This window comes from Xenopus laevis, chromosome 7S (genome assembly GCF_017654675.1).
Source record: "Xenopus laevis strain J_2021 chromosome 7S, Xenopus_laevis_v10.1, whole genome shotgun sequence".
NCBI lineage: Eukaryota > Metazoa > Chordata > Amphibia > Anura > Pipidae > Xenopus > Xenopus laevis.
The window spans coordinates 33,939,084-33,963,826 of record NC_054384.1 but is presented as its reverse complement, the minus strand read 5'-3'; the positions used below and the strand labels follow the sequence as shown (position 1 = coordinate 33,963,826).

The 24,743-nt window shown below is 35.8% G+C and overlaps 1 protein-coding gene across 32 annotated transcripts in view; it reads left to right on the top strand.

Moving 5' to 3' along the window:
• Positions 1 to 24,743, top strand: part of camk2g.S (calcium/calmodulin dependent protein kinase (CaM kinase) II gamma S homeolog) — a 183,424-nt gene that overhangs the window by 120,403 nt on the left and 38,278 nt on the right. For 9 of the 32 annotated variants that reach the window (XM_041570394.1, XM_018226819.2, XM_041570385.1 and 6 more), the window contains 5 exon segments: positions 557 to 640; positions 2,157 to 2,199; positions 11,552 to 11,629; positions 12,754 to 12,816; positions 17,622 to 17,662. In XM_041570394.1, the coding sequence (XP_041426328.1) occupies positions 557 to 640; positions 2,157 to 2,199; positions 11,552 to 11,629; positions 12,754 to 12,816; positions 17,622 to 17,662 (309 nt within the window). 32 annotated transcript variants of the gene reach the window in all.

Below are 24,743 nucleotides of genomic sequence, written 5' to 3'. Positions count from 1 at the left end.
TATTTCTATTGGAAAGTTGCTTAATATTTAATTTTTATTCAGAATACAGAAAAAAACAGGTGCTGCTCTTCTTTAATTTATTTCCTTCTATTAATTGATTTAATTATTAATAAGAAACCCAGCATGACTGGATAGGGCATAGATTGCGTTAAAATATCTTTTTCATAATGCTGTATAATTACTCAAGCTATGCCATATATTCACTTCCTTTGAAGGAATTTATAAACTGTGTAAAAGCACAGGGGATATTGTGCAGTCTGGCTGTGTTGGAAATGAGGTACAAAATAGATTACATGAAATTACTTATGTTGTACAACCAGTATGATCTAATCAATATTGTGCAGTGGTGTTATGATAACATTTCCACTGTTAGCATTTGATTTTTAGTACTAAATACGGTAGAAACTCTATTTATTTGTCAAATATACATCACTTTAAACTTGGCATACTTATGAATTAACATAATCACCCATTGGGGCTACAGAATGACACCAAAATGGATGTGAAAGAAATGCAAACTTTTATCCGTCCTAATTATGTATTTATTTATTTGTAGCAACGATCAACTGTTGCCTCTATGATGCACAGGCAAGAAACCGTGGAATGCTTGAGAAAGTTCAATGCACGGAGAAAGCTTAAAGTAAGTCTCTGTAACTTGTTGCACTATACATTGGTATTTTAAGCATGAGCAATTTTCTGTTATTGCATATTTAATTCAGATTGAAGGATTTCCAGCTAAACCATATGATTTTCTTTGGGTGTTTTCTTACTTGGCTGATCAACCACTGGTGTACTGGGTAAAAACATCAAACCAAATGGAAAACTGTACTCGATCTGTTATCTTGGGTTACTACTGAGCTAAACTGTATAAATTGCATTTCTACTAAGGGATTTATCTAGTCTGCTAAAAGGGTAGTTTGACTAGCTTGCACTGGTATCTGTCTAATTGTCCAGAGGGAGGATGGATTGGTTATCTCATTATATGGCCCATGTATAACCAGGCCTAGGCTTTTGTCACATAGGGAGATTAGTATCCTCTGCTTTGAACCCTGCTTCTTTACAGCAACCTGTAGCAGCTTCTAATTAGTCTGTGGGACCTTGAGTTTTGATACTAAGTTTGGGTTAGGATGGTTCTTAACAAGGTTACAGGTATAGGAAAATATTGGTGAATACATTATTCAGCCAAAGAATGAAAAGCAAATACATTTTCACCCCAAATCTGTGTTTTCCAATATATCTAGGATAGTAAATGACATGCTACTCAAATCTTTACCTAAACAGCATTTAGGCTAAGCCCCCACCCCAAGTTTCCAGCCCCATAGTTTAAGATTTTCTGCCCTATATATTATAGGGATACACCGAATCCAGGATTCAGTTCGGGATTCGGCCTTTTTCAGCAGGATTCGGATTCGGCCAAATCCTTCTGCCAGGCCAAACTGAATCCTAATTTGCATATGCAAGCTAGGGGAGAAGAGGGAAATGCATGTTTTTTGTCACAAAATAACGAAGTAAAAATGTTTTCTCCTTCCCACCCCTAATTTGCATATGCAAATTATTGCATATGCAAATTAGGATTTGGTTCGGTATTCGGCCGAATCTTTCGGGACGGATTCGGGGGTTTGGCCAAATCCAAAATAGTGGATTCGGTGCATCCCTAATATATTATATTCATATATATATATATATATATTATATTTGTATATATAATGACTGCCGTGTGACAGTTGGTGAAATATTTTGTGGCTTTTCAATGCCTTTTAAAATATGTTCATTTTCCTTTATGTTTTCATTCCCATTATTGATCAGCCCCTTTAACTGCATTTAACAAAGGACATTGATTTGAACTTAATTTGAATAAGTAGGCCAGCAAATCAATAGGAATGATGCACTCAGTACAGAGACAGCAAATTTCAATTCTTTAGCTTTTATATTGTTTGCAACACCGAAAGTAATGAAGGAGTTGTCCCTATGTATAAAATATGCTCTGTGTAAAATAATGTGATTATTGATTGAGAACATTGTAATTATTTGGAATTTTTTAGAAGGCAGACATTGTGGGTTAACCTATGATTTTAAGTTGTTTTCTGCTGTTGAAAATGGCTGTATCTGTGTCCGTTTTAGTGTTGATTGACATAATGTTGTATTTTTTCTTGTAGGGTGCAATTCTTACAACAATGTTGGTTTCTCGGAATTTTTCTGGTAAGTGAACTTCACAAAATAGATTCTGTGTTCTCAGGTTTCTTTTGATATGTTACACCATGTATTTACTCAACATGTGGGGCAGTAAGTTCAAAAGGGCCTGATACTAAGAGAGTTTATCAGTTTTGTTTTGTTTTTTAACATTGTGCTTTCATTTGACTCTTATGCAAGACAGACCACACTCAGTACTGAGCCAATAAATTGCTGTCTGCTGGTTCTCTCATTTAGAATATACAGGTATGGGATCTGTTATCTAGAATGCTTGGAACGTGGGGTTTACTGCCAGGGCCGGAATGGGAGTAAAAAGCAGCCCGGGCAAAAAAAATCAAAGCAGCCCACATGTAAACACACAATGGTTTTGTACTCATCCACAAATATATTGGGTAAAACTGCAAAAATGATGTGCATAAAGAGTTGCCTTACTCGTTTAACTGTAGTTAATGAAAACTTCTAGTTATTAATTAACTATTATTATTACAGTACAGTAAAATGTTCTTTACTGGCACCACACAAATCTAGTGTGTCCTTATTAACCATTTTGTTGATTTGCCATTTATTATAAGCCCTGAACATCTTATTTAAAAATGACAAGGATTCAATAGTTACATTACAGTATGGGGTACATTACTTCTTATAATATGCAAGTGATACCTGCAGCCTTGTGCCTTTATATGTCACAGAACTCCTCAGTGACTTCTAAAATCCTTATCATTTACAGTAGGGGGTACATTTTCCCTTATAATACACGAGTGATACTCGGTGCTCCCTGTATAACTCAGCCTGCAGCCTTGTGTATTTATATGGTCACAGAACCCCTCAGTGACATATAATATCATTATCAATTACAGTAGGGGTTACATTATCCCTTATAATACATGTTCCCTGTATAACTCAGGCAAGGAAAGAGCTAATGGATTCACTGTGGGAGAAACACTACTAGGCAAATTTGTGCAAGGGATAAGCTGATAAGGGAGTGTCTGGGGGAAGCACCAGGCAATACATACAGACATCTCAAAAAGCAGCCTGCACACAGCTCTGTACAGGTTTCTCCACACTGGCTCCCCAGATGCTCTGGGAGCTGGAGTGCAGCAACATATGGGGAGAATAAGAGTAAGTCATATGGGAGTGTGCTTTGTGCCTCTCCTGCCCAGCTGCCTCATTCCCTTAATTTAGTCTGTCCAAGTCCCCAAGATTTCTGCAGAAAGTTCCTACTCCCAAGCTCCGTGCAGCAGCAGTCCCAGTCACAGGCTGCCTTTTCTTGTGCCAGTTTTTTTTCTTAGCCTCATTCAAGGCAGCGGAGAGAGGGAGGGAGGTGGCTGCACGGGGAAACACACAGCTGAACTGTGCAAGAGCGGCCCACTTAAACAAAAGAGTAGAGCGGCCCTCGGGCATATGCCCGGATGGACAGATTGCCAGTCTGGGCCGGTTTACTGCATAAGGGATCTGTAATTCTGTTATTTGGATCCCCATACCTTAAGTCTACTTAAAAATCATTTGATTAAATCCAATAGTGTTGTTTTACCTCCAATAATGAATTATAGCTTAGTTGAGATCAATGTACTGTTCTATTATTACAGAGAAAAAGGACATAATTTTTAAAAATGTGACATATTTGTCTTATAATGGATTCTATGGGAGATGGCCTTTATATAATAAGGAGCTTTTGGTATAACTGTTTCTGGATAATGGATCTCATACCTGTATAGCATATGATTATCTGATGTTTTATTATTATCCAATACACAGATATGTTTTTTACTCCACTGTTGATGGAGTTCTCTTTTGTACTGTGTGCTCTTTTAGAAATCAAGAAGGGCAATTATTTTATATAGGTGAAAATGGACTGGAGTAAAGAGTATCCTGAAATCATTTCCCCCACCGTGACTTTGCCTTGTAGTATAAAATTGTAGTAGCATTGTATATAAAATATATATATATCATTTTTTTTAATTATTCTTTTACAATACAGAATCATCATTATTGTATTGCTGGTTTATTCATGTTTAAAACCTTGCTTTTAAGTTATCTTATAGTTTCAGTTGTGGACTTTTTTTGCACTTTACCTGTAGCAAAAGTTTAAAAAGCAAAAATAAGTAATTTTTACCTGTTTTTAGATCTTTTGCATTTCTTTTTCAGGCATACATTTAGCTGTAAAAGTCATATCAACTTATGTAATGTGTTTATTATTCTTGTTTTTATTGTATGAAAGGGAAAATATAATTCAGTGTAGAACCAAAAGTCAGAACCATGAGTTCATGGAACAGTACACTACAATGCTTTTTCATGCACTCTCTTGATAAGCTTACAGTAGTACATGCTATAAAAAATGCACAAACTATTACATACAAGGAATACAAAGTTATCAAAACAGAAAAATCAGTCATCCCTTTCAATTCATGGCAGTGGTAAACCAAGGAAGTGCTCTTGTCCATTATTCACCTCATGGAGTGTTTTCTATAGTCCTTATTAATATGTCTTCTTTTGTGTCAGTGGACAGTGTACAAAAGCAACTTAATATTCATTATCACATAATTCTATGCAACAAACATATAAAAGGAAAGTGATATCACTCCATCTGACATTCATATTTGTTTTCATTGGAAGAGGCATGATTGGTGCACTGTACAGGTAAAGAAACTGGAATTCTTGAAACCTAAGATTTTCCAGGTACTGGAAGTGAGAACAGTGCTTAATACTACTAAAACAGTGTACATGATTGTACAGGTATAGTTATATTACAGAGTTATGTGAATAAAGAACAGAAACAAAAGTTATCCTTTTAAATACAGTACTTTTTTAAAAAAATTAAATAGATTTCTCAATGTTACATCTAGTACCTTTGATGAATTGAAGCCTTCTATGATATTAGGATTTATCAGAGTGTACTTTTGAATTCAAGGTTACTCAAACACCCAATTGCCCTAAAAAAATGTTATGCTCCTTTACTCCGCTATAAATGTATTATAAAAGCTAATCTAGTGAAAATTATATTTTTCATATAAATTTGTTCATGTGACTTGGGTATAATCAAATTTTTGGAGGCTAGTAAGATGTGAGGAATTATAATGTTATAATGCCTTGCATGAGTCAGACTGTGACATGTATTTTTGCTTTTTGCCTTTGCAGGCATATTAGGAATGTGTTATTGTTTGTCCTTTTGTTGTTCATAATGTTTGAGCGCATGAAAAATACTGGAGGGAACACCTTCTAGAGGTGTTGTGAAGTCAGTTCAAAAGAAGAAAATGTTGGTACCTCCAGTCATAATTATAATAAAATTGCCAGCTGAGATGCTGAGACACTTGCTAGGAAATCTGCCGGTATGATATCCAGCCAAAGACGCCACTTGTCTGTATGGGATGTAAAAAGTAAAGTGAAAAAAACCTTTGGAGCAGGCACTCAATGAAGGCAATCTTCCACCAGGCAGATAAATTCAAAGTGAAGAGTTTATTGTGTCCACAGCCTTAGGTGTTTCGTGATAAACACTTTAAGTGATACTGACACAAAAGATTTTATCAAAATATTAATCTACATTAAAAGTTACCTATAGGTCATGTTGATCGTTTTTCGCTGATAGTTCTGCTTTGTAAGTAATTGTTACTTGAAGTTCCTAAACCTGACTTGTTTTGTCAACCTGACTGTCCCTTCTCAACATGTCAGTTAGAAATTCTAATGCTAACGGACTACTGCTGCACAGATATGGCAGCCCCCTCATACAGAAACATGGGGTAAGGAAGGTAATGTAAAAGCATCAGGCAAATACTTTTATGGCAAAATTATTAATAGCATTCAAAGATAATGTTATGATAGATATTAAAAAAGGTTATTTCCTGATGTCAGTATCTCTTTAATCAAAGGCTATCTTTACAGAGCCATGCTTCAAATATTCATACAGAAATACACCAATCAAAACATTGCACCAATTAGAGCGAACAACCAATCAAAAAACTTAAACCAGTTGCACCAATCACCATTCAGTTTGAAAAGGTGTGGTTAGAGGTTACAACCTTGACTCCAATTAGGAGCCAATATGTGATCTGATGTACTTGAAAAAAAACATTGCATGTAAGAACAAAGCAGCTCTCACTAATGAATGAAAATAACCACAGTACCATCAGAAGGAGAAGTCTAGTTTCTGTAGAATCTTGAATATCACATACAGCTGAGCATCGCCTTTCTCCACTCCCCTTTTATTGAGCTGTTGCTGGCACTGATAGCAAAAAAAGCAGATGGAATTTAGTATGTTCCATGACCTACCTCTCATTGGTATTTAGTATTTTCCTTCAAGTGATGTTCATGCTTTACCAGAAGGCGGGGGGAGAAGCTTCAGAGGCTTTTTAATGTGTGGTTCTATCTTACAGTTCTCTCTCTGTCTTTCTATTTCATAATTATTTCACTGCAATTTTCATCCATACTAATACAGCTGTAAGTATGTAGCCAATAGGTGTGTTGGCTACATGACAGTAGCCAACACACATTACAGCTTCACATTTTGCAAACAGGTACAAGGGAATGGGGCAACCTTATAAAAGTATGAATCATGCCGTTAGGGGGTGAGGAGACCATTAAGCTTGGATTTCTTTTCACTTTAATAGGTGTCCAAATGTTTTACCTTTAAACAGAGTGGGGCTGATTTGAAACCGTGGGCACATTTACAACTGGGCAGTAACCCATAGCATTCAACCAGTGATTAGATTTTTTTCCCTAATGTTGAGCATTGTGCTTTAGTATAGGTTTATTAACTAATGCATGTATTTCTCAGTTAGTAAAGGCTTGGTATTGTATTATGTCAGAATATTTGAGACACCATTTATTCAAAATAGAGAACTTTAACTTTTCTGAGAGTACATAATCATGCATATCCACCAACAATGATCTTATGATAGGGGATGCATGTTACTAAAAAACTGATGAAAGAAATATAAAGCCTCAGAATCTGTTTTGTTGTGCATATGAAGAACTAACTATATTGTTGTGTTTGTTCTTTGTTAATACTATTTAAAGAAAGAATTCTGTGTTACTGTAAAAATATAACTTGTATTTGTATTCTTGTAACATCAGTGTTTTGGCATTTGGCACACAAAGTAAATTCAGTAAAATCAGTAGTTTTTTTATCCAGAAGTGAATCCCCCAAAAATGTTTTAAAACAATTTAAATAATTACTATATGATGAAATAACAAATGATCAGACACAGGTTTGTTATTCATGTAATGCTCTAGTCTACAACAACCTGTTTGATATAATTTAAGGTTAATTGTGTCACCAGTCACCTGAACATATTTCCCTCAAAAGAGGTCCAGGCTAAAAAGTGCCTGCCGGCATGTGACGGCCTACACCACAAGGGAGCTCCTGGTACAGGCAACCATGTTGTATAGAGTGCACACGCATAATGATAGTCTCCCGCTTGCTCATTATGCGCATGCATCTGGTGTAGGCATGGTGGTGCTCCTTGCAAGCTTGCATCCCATGCATGTGCATAATGAGCCTATTTTGCTGCAACATGGCCACCCACACTGGTCGCTTCCTCCCAGTTCAGGCGGTTTAGTGCTTGGGGGGCTATTTTAGTCCACACCACTGGTAGGGGAAACATTTCAGGTGACAGGTGCCCTTTTAACATTTAACATCAGTAAATATGTTTTATGAATTGCAGATCGTATTGCAGAAAGCAACTTTATACATAAAAGTTGTCATGTTTTGGGACAATTCTGTTACTCGAGAAAGATAATAAAGGTTTATTTGTCTTGATCTCCGTTAATTTTGAACTCACCAAGGACCAAGACAGCACAGAGTTTATATAATCTTTTACATCACACAAATACAAGTGTATAAGAAACTACTCTCAGGATGTTTCATTGTAGTTCTGAAGTCAAGGATTTGTTGACCTAACCATGGGTATTTGGATGGGTATATGAAACAGCAGTATCCATTTATTAGAAGACCATTTATTACTTTACTTTAATTTTAGGATGAACAACCCCTTTAAGACCCTATATTCTAATAATGACCTGAAAGAAGTTCATATATAGTAGATGGGTCACATTATGCCCATTTTCAATGGTATTATTTTATGATGCAATGGTACCGTAAATTATTGCCTTTGTGATCTGTAAACACAAAGCAAAATATATACAGCTATGGGATCCATTATCCAAAAATTTATTATCCAGAAATCTCCGAATTATGGGCCATCTCCCTTAGAATCAATTTTAACTAAATATTTTTTTTTAAATTATATTATTTTTCTCTGTTTTAAAAAACAGTACCGGTATATCCTCAAACACGTTATACTGAAAGCTCAGAATTACAGAAGGCCATTTTAAAAAATTTTGAAAAAATTCCTTTACTCTGCAATAATACAACAATTTATTTATTGTATTTGATCCAAACTCAGATATAATTAATCCATATTGGAAGCAAAACCAGCATATTGGGTTTATTTCATGTTTAAATTATTTTCTAGTAGACTTAAGAAATGAAGATCCAAATTACAGAAAGACCCATTATGGAAAACCCCAGTTTCTGAGTATTCTGGATAACCGGTCCAGAGCATTCTGTATAACAGGTCCCGAGCATCCTGGATAACAGGTCACATACAAAATGTACAGAGCGTATGTTGTATTTTTATCGATTTATAAATATTATTTCCTTGCTTGATTATTATCTACAGTTGTTTGGAGTACAGGGCATGTTTTATTGATCTCTGCTTTTAGCTCTCTTATTTTAATACCAAACACGACTAATTTGCATTTAGTGCTTCAAACAAAATCACTGTATGACCTGACTCAAGTTTGTTCACCTTAAACAGCTATTATCAAATGAATGTAATGGCTCACTTTTTTGTATATTTTGTTAAGTTAAGACTGAGCAAGATCCTTTTATAGAAAGTGCTCTAGTACTGTTTTACAATAACTACTCATGTAATCAAATACTTGGGTTGCACATTACATCCGGATCTATATTTGACATTCTTACAGTGTGCCAAGCCCTACTGTGTATAAAAGTGGATAGTTATGCCTGGCATGTCTAAAAGAAACTACCTTAAAATGAATATATCCTACTGCATTCTGCTTGTGGTGGTTATTTATGGACTGTCACAGTTGGCGACAACTTTGGACACTGTGGGCATAGCCCCCCGTTCATGAAAAGTGCCTTTGGATTTAAATAAATGTGCATGCTAACATACACCTTATATCACCATTGCTTTTACTGGTGAGTAATCGAATGCTTGCTCCTGGATAACCGTCTGGAGTTCAGTGCTGGATGGCTGCAGAAGGGGTGATTTTTACATGAATATAATGCATTGAATTTACATTCAGTTCTTAAGATCACCTCTACTGGCAGAACTTGCTGTCTGATTCTTCAGTTGGAGCAGTGCTGCCCTGTACTTCTGATCATTTTCCTCTCACTGAGCACTAATAGACACACAACTCCATGGGAAGTCAGCCACAAAGTTCATCTACATAGTCCAAGGGGTTACCATTTGGTTCGATGATCAATTCCAAACAATTTGGAGGAGAACTAAAGCTTAACAAAGAAATATAGTAGAAACGTTAAATATTATGTTTTGGTGTTATGTACAAGTCCAAGGCAACCCCCATCCTTAATCAGTGAAGATCTCTGCCCCCCAAGATGCTCCCTTTCCTCTTTTACAGCACATGTTCTGATGTCATTTACGGTATCTGACCTTAGAAACTGACTCAAAATACTCTTTATATAAAAGTCACAATACAAGGCTGATAATAGTTATTTAAGATTAGCAACAAAATACAATCATCAGCCCTGTGATATCAGCTTTTATGGCATGAAATCTATTTTTTTTTCCTAGAGATGCTGAGCCCTTTGTCTTGTGCAGTAAGTTCACTATATAAAATATGCCATTTCAAGACCTAATTATTTTTAAGGATTAGTTCTTTAAAATCTGACAGACTACAACATTTTGGGAATTGCCCTATGGGCCACTACTCTAAAAAGTTTACTTTGCAAAGCCCCTTTTATGAAGTTGTTTTGGGGGGATGAATATAATGGTTGGTTGAATGCATGGTCTGCATTCAACCAACCACTTAAATAGTTTTGGAATCCAGTAACTGCCATTTTAAATCCATTGTAATTTGTTCATAAAGATTAATAAAAAACATGTGAATACCAACAAAAAACATATTTTGAATTTAGTACTGCATTTCTCAGATGGATTATTCATGCAGTTCTCTTCTGCAATGTAAACTACTTTTGTTCCTCTGCAGTGTTGAACAGGTACATAGCACATCAAGTGAACCTTTCAGAGAAGGATAATAATCACATACGCATTTAAAATAACTCTTATTGTTTTTGAAGGTGTGAAATGTTTTAAGATACAGTGTAAAGACGTCTCCAGCCCTTATTTCTAGTTGATATTATGCACTGACCATATTAAATACCTGTCCAGAATCCAAACAATCTTTTTTAAAATATGTTAGTCTGCTGTAAGGTACAACCGCAAAACACATGTCTGAAATAGCAATATTGCATTGTAGCTAGTCAGAAACGAAAACTGGTGAAATTGTACAATAACATACAGATTCAATAAGTATAATAGTTGTGACCAAAATGTGGTCTGAAATATTTATATTGTTTTAGTGACCATGTTCATAATCATCTTTTCTTTTGACACATATTGATATATTCCAAAGAATTGCATGACATATTTGTTGTTAATGTTGTTGGTCTCCCTTTGGCACACAATGTATTCTATGATTTTGTGCCAATAACTCCTGCATAAAGCCCAATGTGACTCTGTTAGTCTCTGTTATATGCCAAATTACATAAATTGTGGGAGTTCTCTGCAGAGGCTCTTTTTGTATCTGTAATATTTGTGTGCATGATTCAATGAATAATGTTTTTCTGGATCATATTCCAGTTTTGCTCCATGCTGTAAATCTATCTGCAATAATATGTTGAATCACACCTGGCCACCAAAAACATGTAATTTGGGCAAGTGTTTTCATTTAAATGAAATCACCTTCTTAGAAATCTTTATACAGGCCACATCTTGAATGCTAGTGGAATTAATGTAACTCTTCATGTGAAAGGTTTGTAGCCACCTTGACTTGCTGAAAGCTCTGTTGGTCTATAGTCACCTTGACTTACTGAGGGCTTTGTTGAGCAAGAGGCCGTTATGTACCAGCATTAACATTATGGCTGCAAGCAACAAGTGTATTAAATCAGGACCAGTATGAGTAGGTCAGTGCATAAAATCTCAGCACCGCCAATCAGAGAGCTCCTGTGCTTCTTAGAAACATGGCACCCTTCAGAACTCAATGTGGAGAACATCCCTAGATGCTTAATGTGATTGATGATTATTCTGCTCTTCTCTGACAGGAATTGCATTTGGATGCCGAAAAGCTGCATCCACTGTCCCGTGTACCTCTTCAACGGGGGACACTACTATAACTGGTGGTGAGTCATCTATCCTTCCGTGGACTCTCACTGTATTATTGGTGTTATCCAATATGTTTTGTTCTTAATTGATATTGTTCCTTTACCTCGTGTTGTGTGGTTTCTTTTACCTTTACCTTTATTCCCTTCATTTACTGGTTCATTACTGCAATCTAGGTCCCAGTTGTTTGCAGTTTTCCTTCCCTCTCTTTTATATTGTTGTTTCTTGTGCCTGTATGCTTATTATTAATTGTCAAGCATGTCATCTGTGCTTCATTGGTGGCTATATGTGAATAAAGATTAGAAGTGTACACAAAGTTAAATGCATGCCATTGATTGTTTCTTAATGATGATTTTGGGTGAGAAATAGAGTACATCAAATCTAGTAGTGAAACGTGAGTGAGAAAATATAGTGGCCTTGCTGTAGGGTTTAGTATTTTACTTTGCGCTAGACATTTTTGGTTTCCTACAGTTTGTCATGATTGGTGTGCCTATAGTTTCAGAAAATGAGGTTGTGGCTTCTGTACTGCATTGACTGACTGTACATTGAGACATGTTTTACTGCATGCTTGTAAATGCAATCTTTCGCTGCTATGCAGTGCTGCATTTGGTGACATTTGTGATATTTGTTTCTTTTTTGTTGTCACGTGAACCCCATTGACTACCCATTCTATGATCTCTCTCTTCTCAATGTGGTTTTTCCATGCTGCAATATTTTCCTTCATTTTGCTTGAGAAGGTTGGGGGCAAACTTTGTTACCACTAATAATAGATGTTAAAATATTTGTATACAGGGAGCCTTATTTATCTTGTTGAGGCAAAATGTAAGAAAACAAATACAAATGGCATAATCTAACTTGCAGATAGCTGAAAACATAAATAAGTATGTTATAAAAGAGAAAGGTATTCGTATTTGGGCCTGTCAAGTGACTTTGGGATTTACTTTTAATAATTCACAAAAACAAAAATGTTCTATTTTTGTGCTTTACGAGTTCCTCCCAACCATTTCTCCAAGCTTTTTGGAAGTTCATCTTTGCACAATTGAATTTACATTGAATGCTTAATTTCATTTTTATTACTTATTGGGCATACATAGATTGCTTTATTTTTTGCTGCATCTTCCACTGAATGATTTTGTCCAATCAGTTGGCAGGCAGACCTCCGCCCCTGTTGTGGCCGCCACCAGTGCTGCCAACTTAGTCGAGCAAGGTACGTGGCATGAGTTATTCCATACCCAAACTGCTTAAACCTCAGCCCAACTCACCTTATGGATCCATTGCCTTTTGGCTCTTCTCACTGTTTCGACTCTCTTGCTCTTCATGATATAGCATGCTCAGGGGAAGGTCCCTGTTCTATAGTGATTATTGGCATACTCTCAAAATATTTGTGTTGTTTTTCTTCTGAGATTGGTACTAAAAATATATCTTACTAACCTAAAATGCTTGAATGGTACTCAACCCACTGTTGAATTAGGAGAGAATTGGGGCTCATTTCATGATTACCAACTTTTTTTTGCATAGAATATGATGGAGCGTAGTAATGTTCTAGTTTTTAGGGGTACTAATTAGTCTACTATACCTAGTAAGCAGGTTTTAGGAGATCTGATTACTGTGAGAGATTAATTCCTTAATATAGCGAATTACTTCCTGAGGATCTTCTATTTTTTTTTAAATGAATTATTGTGTTTAGCTAGTTGCATGTAATTCATGTTTGGTTTGCATGCTGCAACATACAGATAAATTGATGCTTTTTTAAATTGGTGCTTTTTTATGACTCCTTAAACCAGTGATCCACAACCAGTGGCTTGTGAGCAACATGTTGTTCACCAACCCATTGGATGTTGCTGCCTTATTTTTGAATTTCTGGCTTGAAGGCAAGCTTTAATTGCAAAAAAAATGTCTACTACCAAACCAAGCCTTTTGTTTGCTGCCAGTGGTAAAAAAAAGGACCCCTGCCTTAGATCAAACAACCAGAAGTTATGGTATGCATACCATAGCATTTTGATAAGCTGTAAATCATTTTAGTGTTTATTGTATTGAGTAAAGGATAACTGTACCATGTTGAGCCATGCTTCAGAAAAAGAAAGTGGGTTTTCCGTGGTAAAATGATAGTTTATTGACTCACTGTATTTATGTAAACAATGCAGCTACAGTGGTGTGAAAAACTATTTGCCCCCTTCCTGATTTCTTATTCTTTTGCATGTTTGTCACACTTAAATGTTTCTGCTCATCAAAAACCATTAACTATTAGTCAAAGATAACATAATTTAACACAAAATGCAGTTTTTAAAATGAAGGTTTACGTTATTAAGGGAGAAAAAAAACTCCAAATCTACATGGGCCTGTGTGAAAAAGTGATTGCCCCCCTTGTTAAAAAATAACTTAACTGTGGTTTATCACACCTGAGTTCAATTTCAAAGGTTATAAAGCCATTTCTAAAGCTTTGGGACTCCAGCGAACCACAGTGAGAGCCATTATCCACAAATGGCAAAAACATGGAACAGTGGTGAACCTTCCCAGGAGTGGCCGGACGACCAAAATTACCCCAAGAGCGCAGAGACAACTCATCCGAGAGGCCACAAAAGACCCCAGGACAACATCTAAAGAACTGCAGGCCTCACTTGCCTCAATTAAGGTCAGTGTTCACGCAACCACTTTTAAGCAAAAAGAACATTAAGGCTCATCTCAATTTTGCTAAAAAACATGTCAATGATTGCCAAGACTTTTGGGAAAATACCTTGTGGAACGACGAGACAAAAGTTGAACTTTTTGGAAGGTGCGCGTCCCGTTACATCTGGCGTAAAAGTAACACAGCATTTCAGAAAAAGAACATCATACCAACAGTAAAATATGGTGGTGGTAGTGTGATGGTCTGGGGTTGTTTTGCTGCTTCAGGACCTGGAAGACTTGCTGTGATAGATGGAACCATGAATTCTACTGTCTACCAAAAAATCCTGAAGGAGAATATCCGGCATCTGTTCATCAACTCAAGCTGAAGCGATCTTGGGTGCTGCAGCAGGACAATGACCCAAAACACACCAGCAAATCCACCTCTGAATGGCTGAAGAAAAACAAAATGAAGACTTTGGAGTGGCCTAGTCAAAGTCCTGACCTGAATCCTATTGAGATGTTGTGGCATGACCTTAAAAAGGCGGTTCATGCTAGAAAACCCTCAAATAAAGCTGAATTACAACAATTCTGCAAAGATGAGTGGGCCAAAATTCCTCCAGAGCGCTGTAAAAGACTCGTTGCAAGTTATCGCAAACGCTTGATTGCAGTTATTGCTGCTAAGGGTGGCCCAACCAGTTATTAGGTTCAGGGGGCAATTACTTTTTCACACAGGTTTGGATTTCTTTTCTCCCTAAATAATAAAAAACCCTCATTTAAAAACTGCATTTTGTGTTTACTTGTGTTATCTTTGACTAATAGTTAAATGTGTTTGATGATCAGAAACATTTTGTGTGACAAACATGCAAAAGAATAAGAAATCAGGAAGGGGGCAAATAGTTTTTCACACCACTGTATATATCTTGAATATTTGTTGCCAAAGAAGGGAAGTATTTTTTTCAATTTAAAATATCACATTTCTTGCATAAATCAGTTCAAGTCAATGGTAAGTAAGTGTGTCAGAATGTTAATTGTCAACAAATTCTGCTCTGAAAATATGTGTAATAGCCTGTAAGTTGACAACATTATGAAAAAGTATTAGGTGCTTCAGTTTTCAGATCGAAACATTTGAGTCTGTTTTACACATTTATGCATTTTTATTGCCTTATTAGAAAGAACTTCTGACGTCTTTACAAATTTGTTGGCTGTGAGAGAAGTGATGGCACTTAAAAAGTCCTTTGGTGTTTTTGTTTGTGCAATGTAGGCTACTGCTGCAACCTGCTTGTTTTTTGCCTTTTGTCTTTTGATGCTGGCTATATCTCTATATAATCCAATATTCTTAATTGAGTTCAAGATAGGGTAAAATATATTTTTTCTAAAAATATGATTCAGACTAAATGGATGTTTGCTCATAGGTCATTTTCAATTTCCTGGCAGTACTATAGCAGTCCTTATGACGACCTATTATAAACAGCAGTTGGCAGAATTAAAGGAAAGCAATACACTTGAACATTACAGGTCTCTCTAAAATATATTATATAAAACATCCTAAAAATTAGATCCTAGTTTCATACAGTATGATTTCCTGGAGTATGGTTTCTATACTTTGTTGGATGAGCTGTTTTTGGGTGACAACATTTGGACCTGCCCTAAGTTAACTCTGAATGCTACATTAAAAATGCTCAAGTATTTAAGAGTTCACTGAGGAAGGGCCATGCGGTCCTGAAATGTTTGATCAATGTAAAGTGTTGAGAGCACCATGGAATAAAATTTTGGGATCACCCCGTTTGCAGTAAAAACAGGTATCGGCTATCTTTTCATATATTACAAGTATTTAAGAAAACAGCACAGTGACTCCAGAATTTCCAAAGGCATGAAGGATTGTGGGAAATTAATTGAAAAAAGGTTCTATATCTTTGTGTGATAACCGTAGAGGACAACTATAAGGAAGTCAAGCATCTCTATCAAAGCAAATGCTTTACTTGCTATTGGTTGTGGTGCAGAAAAGGGTGGCCATGAGCTACCCGCATGACCTGCACATTACAAATGACAAACTTAGCTTGTATCCTTTGCTCAAGAGCAGGCCTTGCATAGAGCATTGTGTATGGTCCACAATAAAAGCAACAATTTAATGTAAAGTGCATTCTGTAACGGTGAGCCATCTGAGTCATGGTAATGCATGGATTGTGCGTATATACACAACCCATGCAAAGATTTTTTTCCATACAGTCATAAATGGTTTCATATAACTTATTCATGATATACCTACGTAATGATCTAAGTCTAATAAATACAGTCTGATCTGTAAATAGTATACCAGTTTTAGCAACTTGCCAAATTATGCATTTAGCTGCCACTGTGTGCTACCCGTGAACCATTTTGTTTCATAAATAATCATAACTATCAACCTAGGTTCACCTTTCCACTGAATTCATGACAAGCAGAGTCAGAATTAACAGCACTGGCAAATATTGTACGACCAGCACACAGGAACTAATAATACCTGTCCATTAAATTCTGTTGGACTCAGAGGAAATCTCTTGTCTCTTGACAGATTTAGGAATAACTTCTGAGCCTGATAGTTGCTGTTAGGTGCACAGCTAACTGCTACATTGATCATGGAAGTCAGGCAAGAATTGTGTGAAGATGCTTTCGTAATACCCCTATAGATACCAAATATCTTTTGATCTTTTTTTTTTAATGCTAATTTAGCAAGATTTTGAGTTGATGTGTTTGTACCTGTACTAATAATACTAATAAATATATAATTGCAACTGGTTTAAAATAGTTTTACACATTTTTCAGTAATGAGTTTTTTAATGTTGATCATATTTTCATTCTGACATACTAAAATGGTTATAAGTTTTATTTCAAGTAGTTAACCTTATACAAATCTGTACATTTCTATCAATTTGGAACAGTTGTCAGATTTGTTTTAAAGGGACAGTATACACCTATATAAACCAATACACTTTTTCCAACATGAGCTGAGTGAATAGAACTAATGCTTATACCTATTTTCTATTCTTTTAATTTAATAAATGCATATTTTCTTTTTTTGTATTATAAAGCAGTAGTTAGATATTTGTTTAGTTTTTCCATTTACTACCTTAAATGAAATTAATTCTTTCTGTATAAATAAATCGATTGTTGTGACCATCATACCTTACAGATAAATAGAAGACATTATGCAGGAGCTTTATCTGTAAACTGCTAATAAAATTTATTTGCAGAAACAGGATGTGGGAAACTGAAACCAGTTTCAATTTGCCCTGTCGAGCTCAAGAAGTAACAGAAAACATACATTTGTCTTATAATAGGCAAAAAGTATTTTTAGCAGTTCTATTCGTGGACTCATATGCAGTGTAAACTGTAAGTTAACCAATCTTCTCTACTTTTTCTTTTTAGCTGCCAAGAGTTTATTGAACAAGAAGACAGATGGTGTCAAGGTATGCCCAGCTAATTGTTTCTTACTCATTATTTTTTTTCTGGCAACTTTACCCAGTAAACTGGCTTCAGGATGAAAAATTCAGAGACCTTGAAAAATACATGGATGGGTTATGTGTGAAATATTCTTACATGCTTTACATATGTGTATACTCATGTATAACCTACTTTGTTTATTAATAGTTTTGAGTCAATCAAGAATGTACAAAAATTCTGGGTACTGTCCTATTGATCCAAATGAAGAGACCAGAATGACATTTTATGCATTATTTTACCTAAATCTATTTTCATTTCATTGTAAATTACATATTTTATGCTGGGAGTGAGTGTGACATTGTTGTGGATAAGTTTTTATTTTAAAAAAAAATTGAATAATGCTGGCGTACCTGTTGCTAGAATATATAACTTTGGTTCTGTAATAAGCATTTTCTGAAACATCTTATTAGAAATTTTATTTATATATATATATATATATATATATATATATATATATATATATAATATATATATATATATATATATTCTTAAAGGTAAAATTAAATTTTTTGTTAATTTTATTTTAAATTTATCTTAATTTTGTCACATAAAATCCAAATAGAATTACATAGTTGTTTAACAGGATTTCTTACCATTTGGCAAATGTTATATAGATATATCGGTAGTAAATATACAGCCAAAAAAGCAGAGATTACTTTATATGATTTTAAATAAAACAAGCAAACATAGCACAGTTTGAGTTCCTTTAAATGCAGTTTAGTCTATAGCTGTTCCTAACAACTGCCAAACTGGTTGAGGCTTATCTTTCGTAAGACCCATTGAGTATGGAACTATGACATTTTTATTACTAGAATAATTCCTCTCTATGCTTATTTACACTCTGTCTTTAATATTAACATTGGAGCCAATTTGCACTAGTTTAATAATCACTGGTAAAAATAAGCTGTTTCTGTTTGTTTGATTTATTTTTTGATTCCATAATAAATAAACGGACAGGCTGGTTTATTGGTGTATTTATACCTAGACCTATACATTTACAAAGCTCTTTTTACATGCTGGAAAAGTTTGCTACCGATCCAAGAAGAGTTTCTTTTTTATTTGTAACAACCCCCACTGACATGAATTGTGTTTTGGAAGTTTAACAATTCAGAGTTGTGTGAGTTCTAAGTAGGGATGCACCATATACATTATGTTGTGATTCGGCCAAATCCAGAATAATTCATGAAAGATTTGGCCGAATGCCAATAAGGATAGGAAGGGTTAAAGAGAACCATGTGTTTGGTGCTTTGTTTGTGTGACGAAAAGTTGCATGATTTTTAGGATTCGGTTCATCCAGGCAATTGGATTTGGCCGAAACCGGCTGAAAAAGGCCAAATCCTAGATTCGGCACATCCCTAGTTCTAGCCCCCTCATAGACGAGAAAGATGTTCAGCTGTTCAAAGTTGATTAATCTTACCAATTAACACACCTATAAGGAGGCGTAACACAAAATCTAAAGAAAACAATCATATATTCCATAGAGCATTCAGTAAATGCTTTGTTAAATCTTCCAATTTGTTAGAAATTTTTATTAAGGGACAGATTTATCAAAATGTGTGATTAGAGCTTGCCACAGAAAAACTCGCCCACTTTCAATTAATTCCTATGGGATTTTCAAAAGTGTATTTATCAATAGAGTTCACTATTTGATAAATACCATAGGTGCCTGGGGCAAAGTTGCCTTGCCTTATGGCAGAAGCGGCCCTGTCACTTTACTCCTAGCCTGCTGAGCCAACACTGAAGAAAGGAAGTTGTCGTTTCTCCACTAATTAACTAAGTAATACAATATGTCATAATTCTGCTTAAGAGTTGCTTAAACAGTTATCTGATTATATTGATCTTTATATCTTATTTGTGAAAGCTTCCCTAGACATGGGACAGCTGAACGAACAGCATTTGGGTTGAAATTCAAATGGAACCACCACTATTATATGAATTTTCTAAAATGTAGTGCGGCTCTTTCGGGACTTCTGCCTTGGTAAAATCTGTCATTTGCCAGAAGGTATTGAATTATAAACTGAGACACATTATAGTGTTTGAATATGAAATGTGGCACTGTCTTAAAGGAAAACTTTACCCCTGAACAATGTAGTTATATATAAAAAGATATTGCATAAAATAGCTCATACTGTATGTAAAACCCCGAGGCAGCGCAGAGACCATCATGCAATGGTGATTCAAGGGAAAAGAAGTAAAAGGGCAATATTTACTTAAATATATATTCCAGTTTGGTAAGATTCTTTAATATGCCACTTAATTTTAAACTATCTGTTGCTTAAATATTAATTTTGGAGGTAAAGTTTTCCTTTAACAAGATCCGCTAAAGCATTTCTCTGTTTAATTCTTTGTCATCTGGTATGCCTCCATTTGCTGCAACTCAGTAAAGATGTTTGCTGTCATATAGGCTTTATTGCTTAGGCAAAAGAATATAGCATTACAAGCTCTATAGCTTGATTTCCACTGAAAATCCATTGCCTGTGTTACAAAATGCATATGAACATGCAAGGTTTGGCACAGGAGTAAAACCTATTTCATAGTATTCTTCCTTTACAATAGAGGATGTGGAATAATCCTGTTTTGATCATTTGTGTTCAAAAAGTAGAAATTGATTTCAATTGATTATCGGCGATATAGCTGGCTTCTAATTTTAGTTTCCAGAGGCTTCATAGGTTAATGTGCCTGTCCTGGCTATTAAATCAAGCAGGCAGCTGGATTAGTGTAGGGGTCTGTCTATTAGGAAAGCCCATGCTGTTTGTTTTTCCTCCTCAAGGAACAGCATGGTCTGAAAAGTCTTTTTTATCATAAAGGGCTTTTATTTCCAGACAACATTGTTTTCAGCTGATTTTCCTACATCTGATTTTGCAAATATATAACTGGAAGCTTCGTATTCAGTGATAGCGATGTCTGTCTCCAGCCAGTTGTATTTTGTCTGTTTCCATAGTAACTCTGGCTTGCTGACGTAAAGATGTAGAGAGAACGAGAAACTGAAAAGTTCTCCTCCCAACCTCTTTAAAAAGAAATGTAAACAGCTGCATCCCTGTTTATGATGTAAGGACAAAATTATGCCTTTGATGTGCAACCGATTAACTTGATCTGTTAATCATTTGGGTTTGCAATAACTCTGCATGATTTCTCTGCAGATTTTGGGCACTTTTTCTTTTTGAACATTTAAAGGAGAATTCAACCGTTTTCAAAACATGTAGGGGATGACACAAGTTTGATTAATTTGAAAAATGTATATGCAAACAGCCCTTTCAAAAGCTTACAAATACACAGTGATAGCATGTGTAAAAAGTGATGCCGAATAGTCTTTCTGTGGCATATATTTAAATATGGATGCCCTTTTTCAGAAAGCCATTATCCAGAAAGCTGAGAATTACAGAAAGACCATCTCCCATACAGTCCATTTAAGCAAATAATTCTAATTGTTTTTAATGATTTCCTTTTTCTCTGTAATGATAAAACAGTGCCTTGTACTTGATGGCAACCAAGCTTTATAAATTCATATTGGTAGCATAACAATCCTTTTGGGATTATTATTATTATTTTTAGTAGACCTTAGTATGACTTAAGCTGGCCATAGACGTAAAGATCTATACGATTTTCGGACTGTGTGTGGAGAGTCCCGACATTTTTCGTCTGGCGGAGATCGGTCGTTTGGTCGATCGGACAGGTTAGGTTATTTCTGTCCCTGCCGATAATATTGCTGCGTGTATTGCAGATCGTACAATTTTCAGTGGGAGACTATCACTAGCTTTGTCTATCGTACGATTGCTGTCAGGGGCAGAACATCGGCTAATCTGTTCTTTACTACTTTATTTGATCGGAATGGTAAGACTTTGATCTGAATGGTTAGTTGCAGGTTGGGAGATGGGAATGTCCGATCGTACATTGATTTGTATGATCGGATCTTTGCGTCTGTGGCCAGCTTTAGGATATGAAAAGACAAATTACAGAGCGGCCCCTTATCCAAAAAAACTTCCAGTTCCAAAGCACTGCAGATAATAGATCACATACCGGTACATAAATATTGCCACATACGTCAGCTCTAAATTAATTCCAGCATTGGAGAACTGTCAAATATCATTTCAGGTTGTGCATTTTGTTTTGTTTTATTTTTTTTGTTATTTGCTTTTCAGGTCCACCAAAAACTTCTTGATGTATAGTATGCTTTTTGCTCTTTAATGTGTCTGGGTAAGGACTTACTCTTCCAGGCTGAAAAACATTGAATTGCATTAACATATTATAGACAACACTGTTATTTAACCCTTTCCCTGCCAGCCATTTTGTCCTAGATGCGAACATCTACTGCCAAGCAGTTTTTAGATATTTTGCACTCTTTCACTTTAAGGGCCTTTCCTGGGGCGGTCTTTTAGTTTACCCAGGAAAACAATATATTGTTTTTTTCAGGACAACCTGAACTTTCAAAATATGCAAGAATTTTGGTGTAATTCTACTTCTGTAAAAAAATATAGGCTTCTAAGTGTCCAATAAAATGAAAAAAATCATGTTTCACAAAGAACAATCACATATATCAGAAACATTATTTACTTTATGTATGAGAACACAGCTGATTTGGAAAGGTCTATGTCTCCTGAATGCGGCAATACCAAATATATATAGTTTTATGGAGATTTCTCACTTGTATAGATCAAAATCTACAAGCAGTACACCACCAAATTTCCAAAGCACCTCTCCAGATAACGACATACTTCTGATTTCAAGGCCAAACATTCCACTAACAGTAGGTTTACCCTAGAAAACTACCCATTATTAGAAAGAACAGATTCTGGTGAATCAAAAATGGGTAAACATATAGTTGTACTCCAAACTACTAAGTTGCAATTGTTTCCTAAAGTTATAATGTTTTATAGAAATTGGTGAATTTTTTGAAAAATGACCTCAAAGCTTCCAATCTACAGAATCATATCTCCCACACATCATTAGGTATCAATGTAAAACACCCCAAATATGAAAGCCTGGGGTCCACTGAACAGTTTGATGCCCAATATGTATAGGTGTACCCAAGCATGTGGCATATAGGGGCCCTAAAATGTAGACACATCATTTGAGCTATCAGTTCTGTAATTCCAGATTCTGCAAAATCAACACATTTGCATCGTTTTAGGGTGGGGTAAAAGTAAAAAAAATAAGTTCACCCCAGAAAACCATATATTTTCGGAAAGTACACATTCCTACGAATCTAAATTGGGTATGCATGTCTTTGTACTACAAAGTACCAAGCCGCAAACCATTCCTAAATTTGGTGATTTTGGTGACATTTCCAAAAATCACCTGAAAATTTCTACCCTGCAGCATCGTATTAGCCACATACTTTTAGGTATCAAGCAAAATCACCCCAAATATGAAAGCCTAGGGTCCTCTGAACAGTTTGATGCCCAATATGTATAGGTGTACCCAAGCACGTAGCATACAGGGGCCCCAAAAGTAAGACCCCCATATGGTCTGTCATTTCAGGTACTGCAAAATCAACACATTTACATAGATTTGGGGGCAGCAAAGGTAGAAAAAAAGTACGTTCACCCCAGAAAACCATATATTTTCTGAAAGTACACATTCCCCTGAATCCAAATTGGGTATGCATGTCTTTGTACTCCAAAGTATCAAGCCACAAACCATTCCTAAATTTGGTGATTTTGGTGACATTTCAAAAAATCACTTCAAAATTTGTAACCTGCAGCTTCGTATTACCCACATACTTTTAGGTATCAATAGAAATCACCCCAAATATGAAAGCCTAGGGTCCTCTGAACAGTTTGCTGCCTAATATGTATAGGTGTTCCCAAGCACATGGCATGTAGGGGCCCCAAAGGGAAGACCCCCATATGGTCTGTCATTTCAGGTGCTGCAAAATAAACATTTACATAGTTTTGGGGGGGCAAAAGTAGAAAAAAGTAAGTTCACCCCAGAAAACCATATATTTTCAGAAAGTACACATTCCCACGAATCTAAATTGGGTATGCATGTCTTTTTACTCCAAAGTACCAAGCCGCAAATCATTCCTAAATTTGGTGCTTTTAGTGACATTTCCAAAAATCACCTCAAAATTTCCATCCTGCAACATCGTATTTCCCACATACTTTTAGGTATCAAGATAAATCACCCAAAATATGAAAGCTTAGGGTCCTCTGAACAGTTTGATGCCCAATATGTATAGGTGTACCCAAGCATGTGGCATATAGGGGCCCCAAAAGGAAGACCCTCATTTGGTCTGTCATTTCAGGTACTGCAAAATCAACACATTTACATAGTTTTGGGGGGCAGCAAAGGTAGAAAAAAGTACGTTCACCCCAGAAAACAATATATTTTCCGAAAGAACACATTCCCCTGAACCCAAATTGGGTATGCATGTCTTTCTAATACAAAGTACCAAGCCACAAACAATTCCTAAATTTGGTGATTTTGGTGACATTTCCAAAAATCACGTCAAAATTTCTACCCTGCAGCATCGTATTACCCACATACTTTTAGGTATCAAGACAAATCACCCCAAATATGAAAGCCTGGGGTCCTCTGAACAGTTTTATGCCAAATATGTATAGGTGTACCCAAGCATGTGGCATATAGGGGCCCTAAAATGAAGAACCCCCAGTATGGTCTGTCATTTCAGATACTGCAAAATCAACACATTTACATTGTATTGGGAGGGGGGCAAAAGTAGAAAAAAGTAAGTTCACCCAAGAAAACCATATATTTTCTGAAAGTACACATTCCCAAGAATCTAAATTTGGTATGCATGTCTTTGTACTCCACAGTACCAAGCCGCAAACCATTCCTAAATTTGGTGATTTTGATGACATTTCCAAAAATCACTTCAAAAGTTACACCCTGCTGCATCTTATTTCCCACATACTTTTAGGTATCAAGATAATTCAACCCAAATATGAAAGCTTAGGGTCCTCTGAACAGTTTGATGCCCAATATGTTTAGGTGTACCCAAGCACGTGGCATATATGGGCCCCAAAAGGAAGACCCCCAATTTGGTCTGACAGTTCAGATACTGCAAAATCAATACATTTACATTGT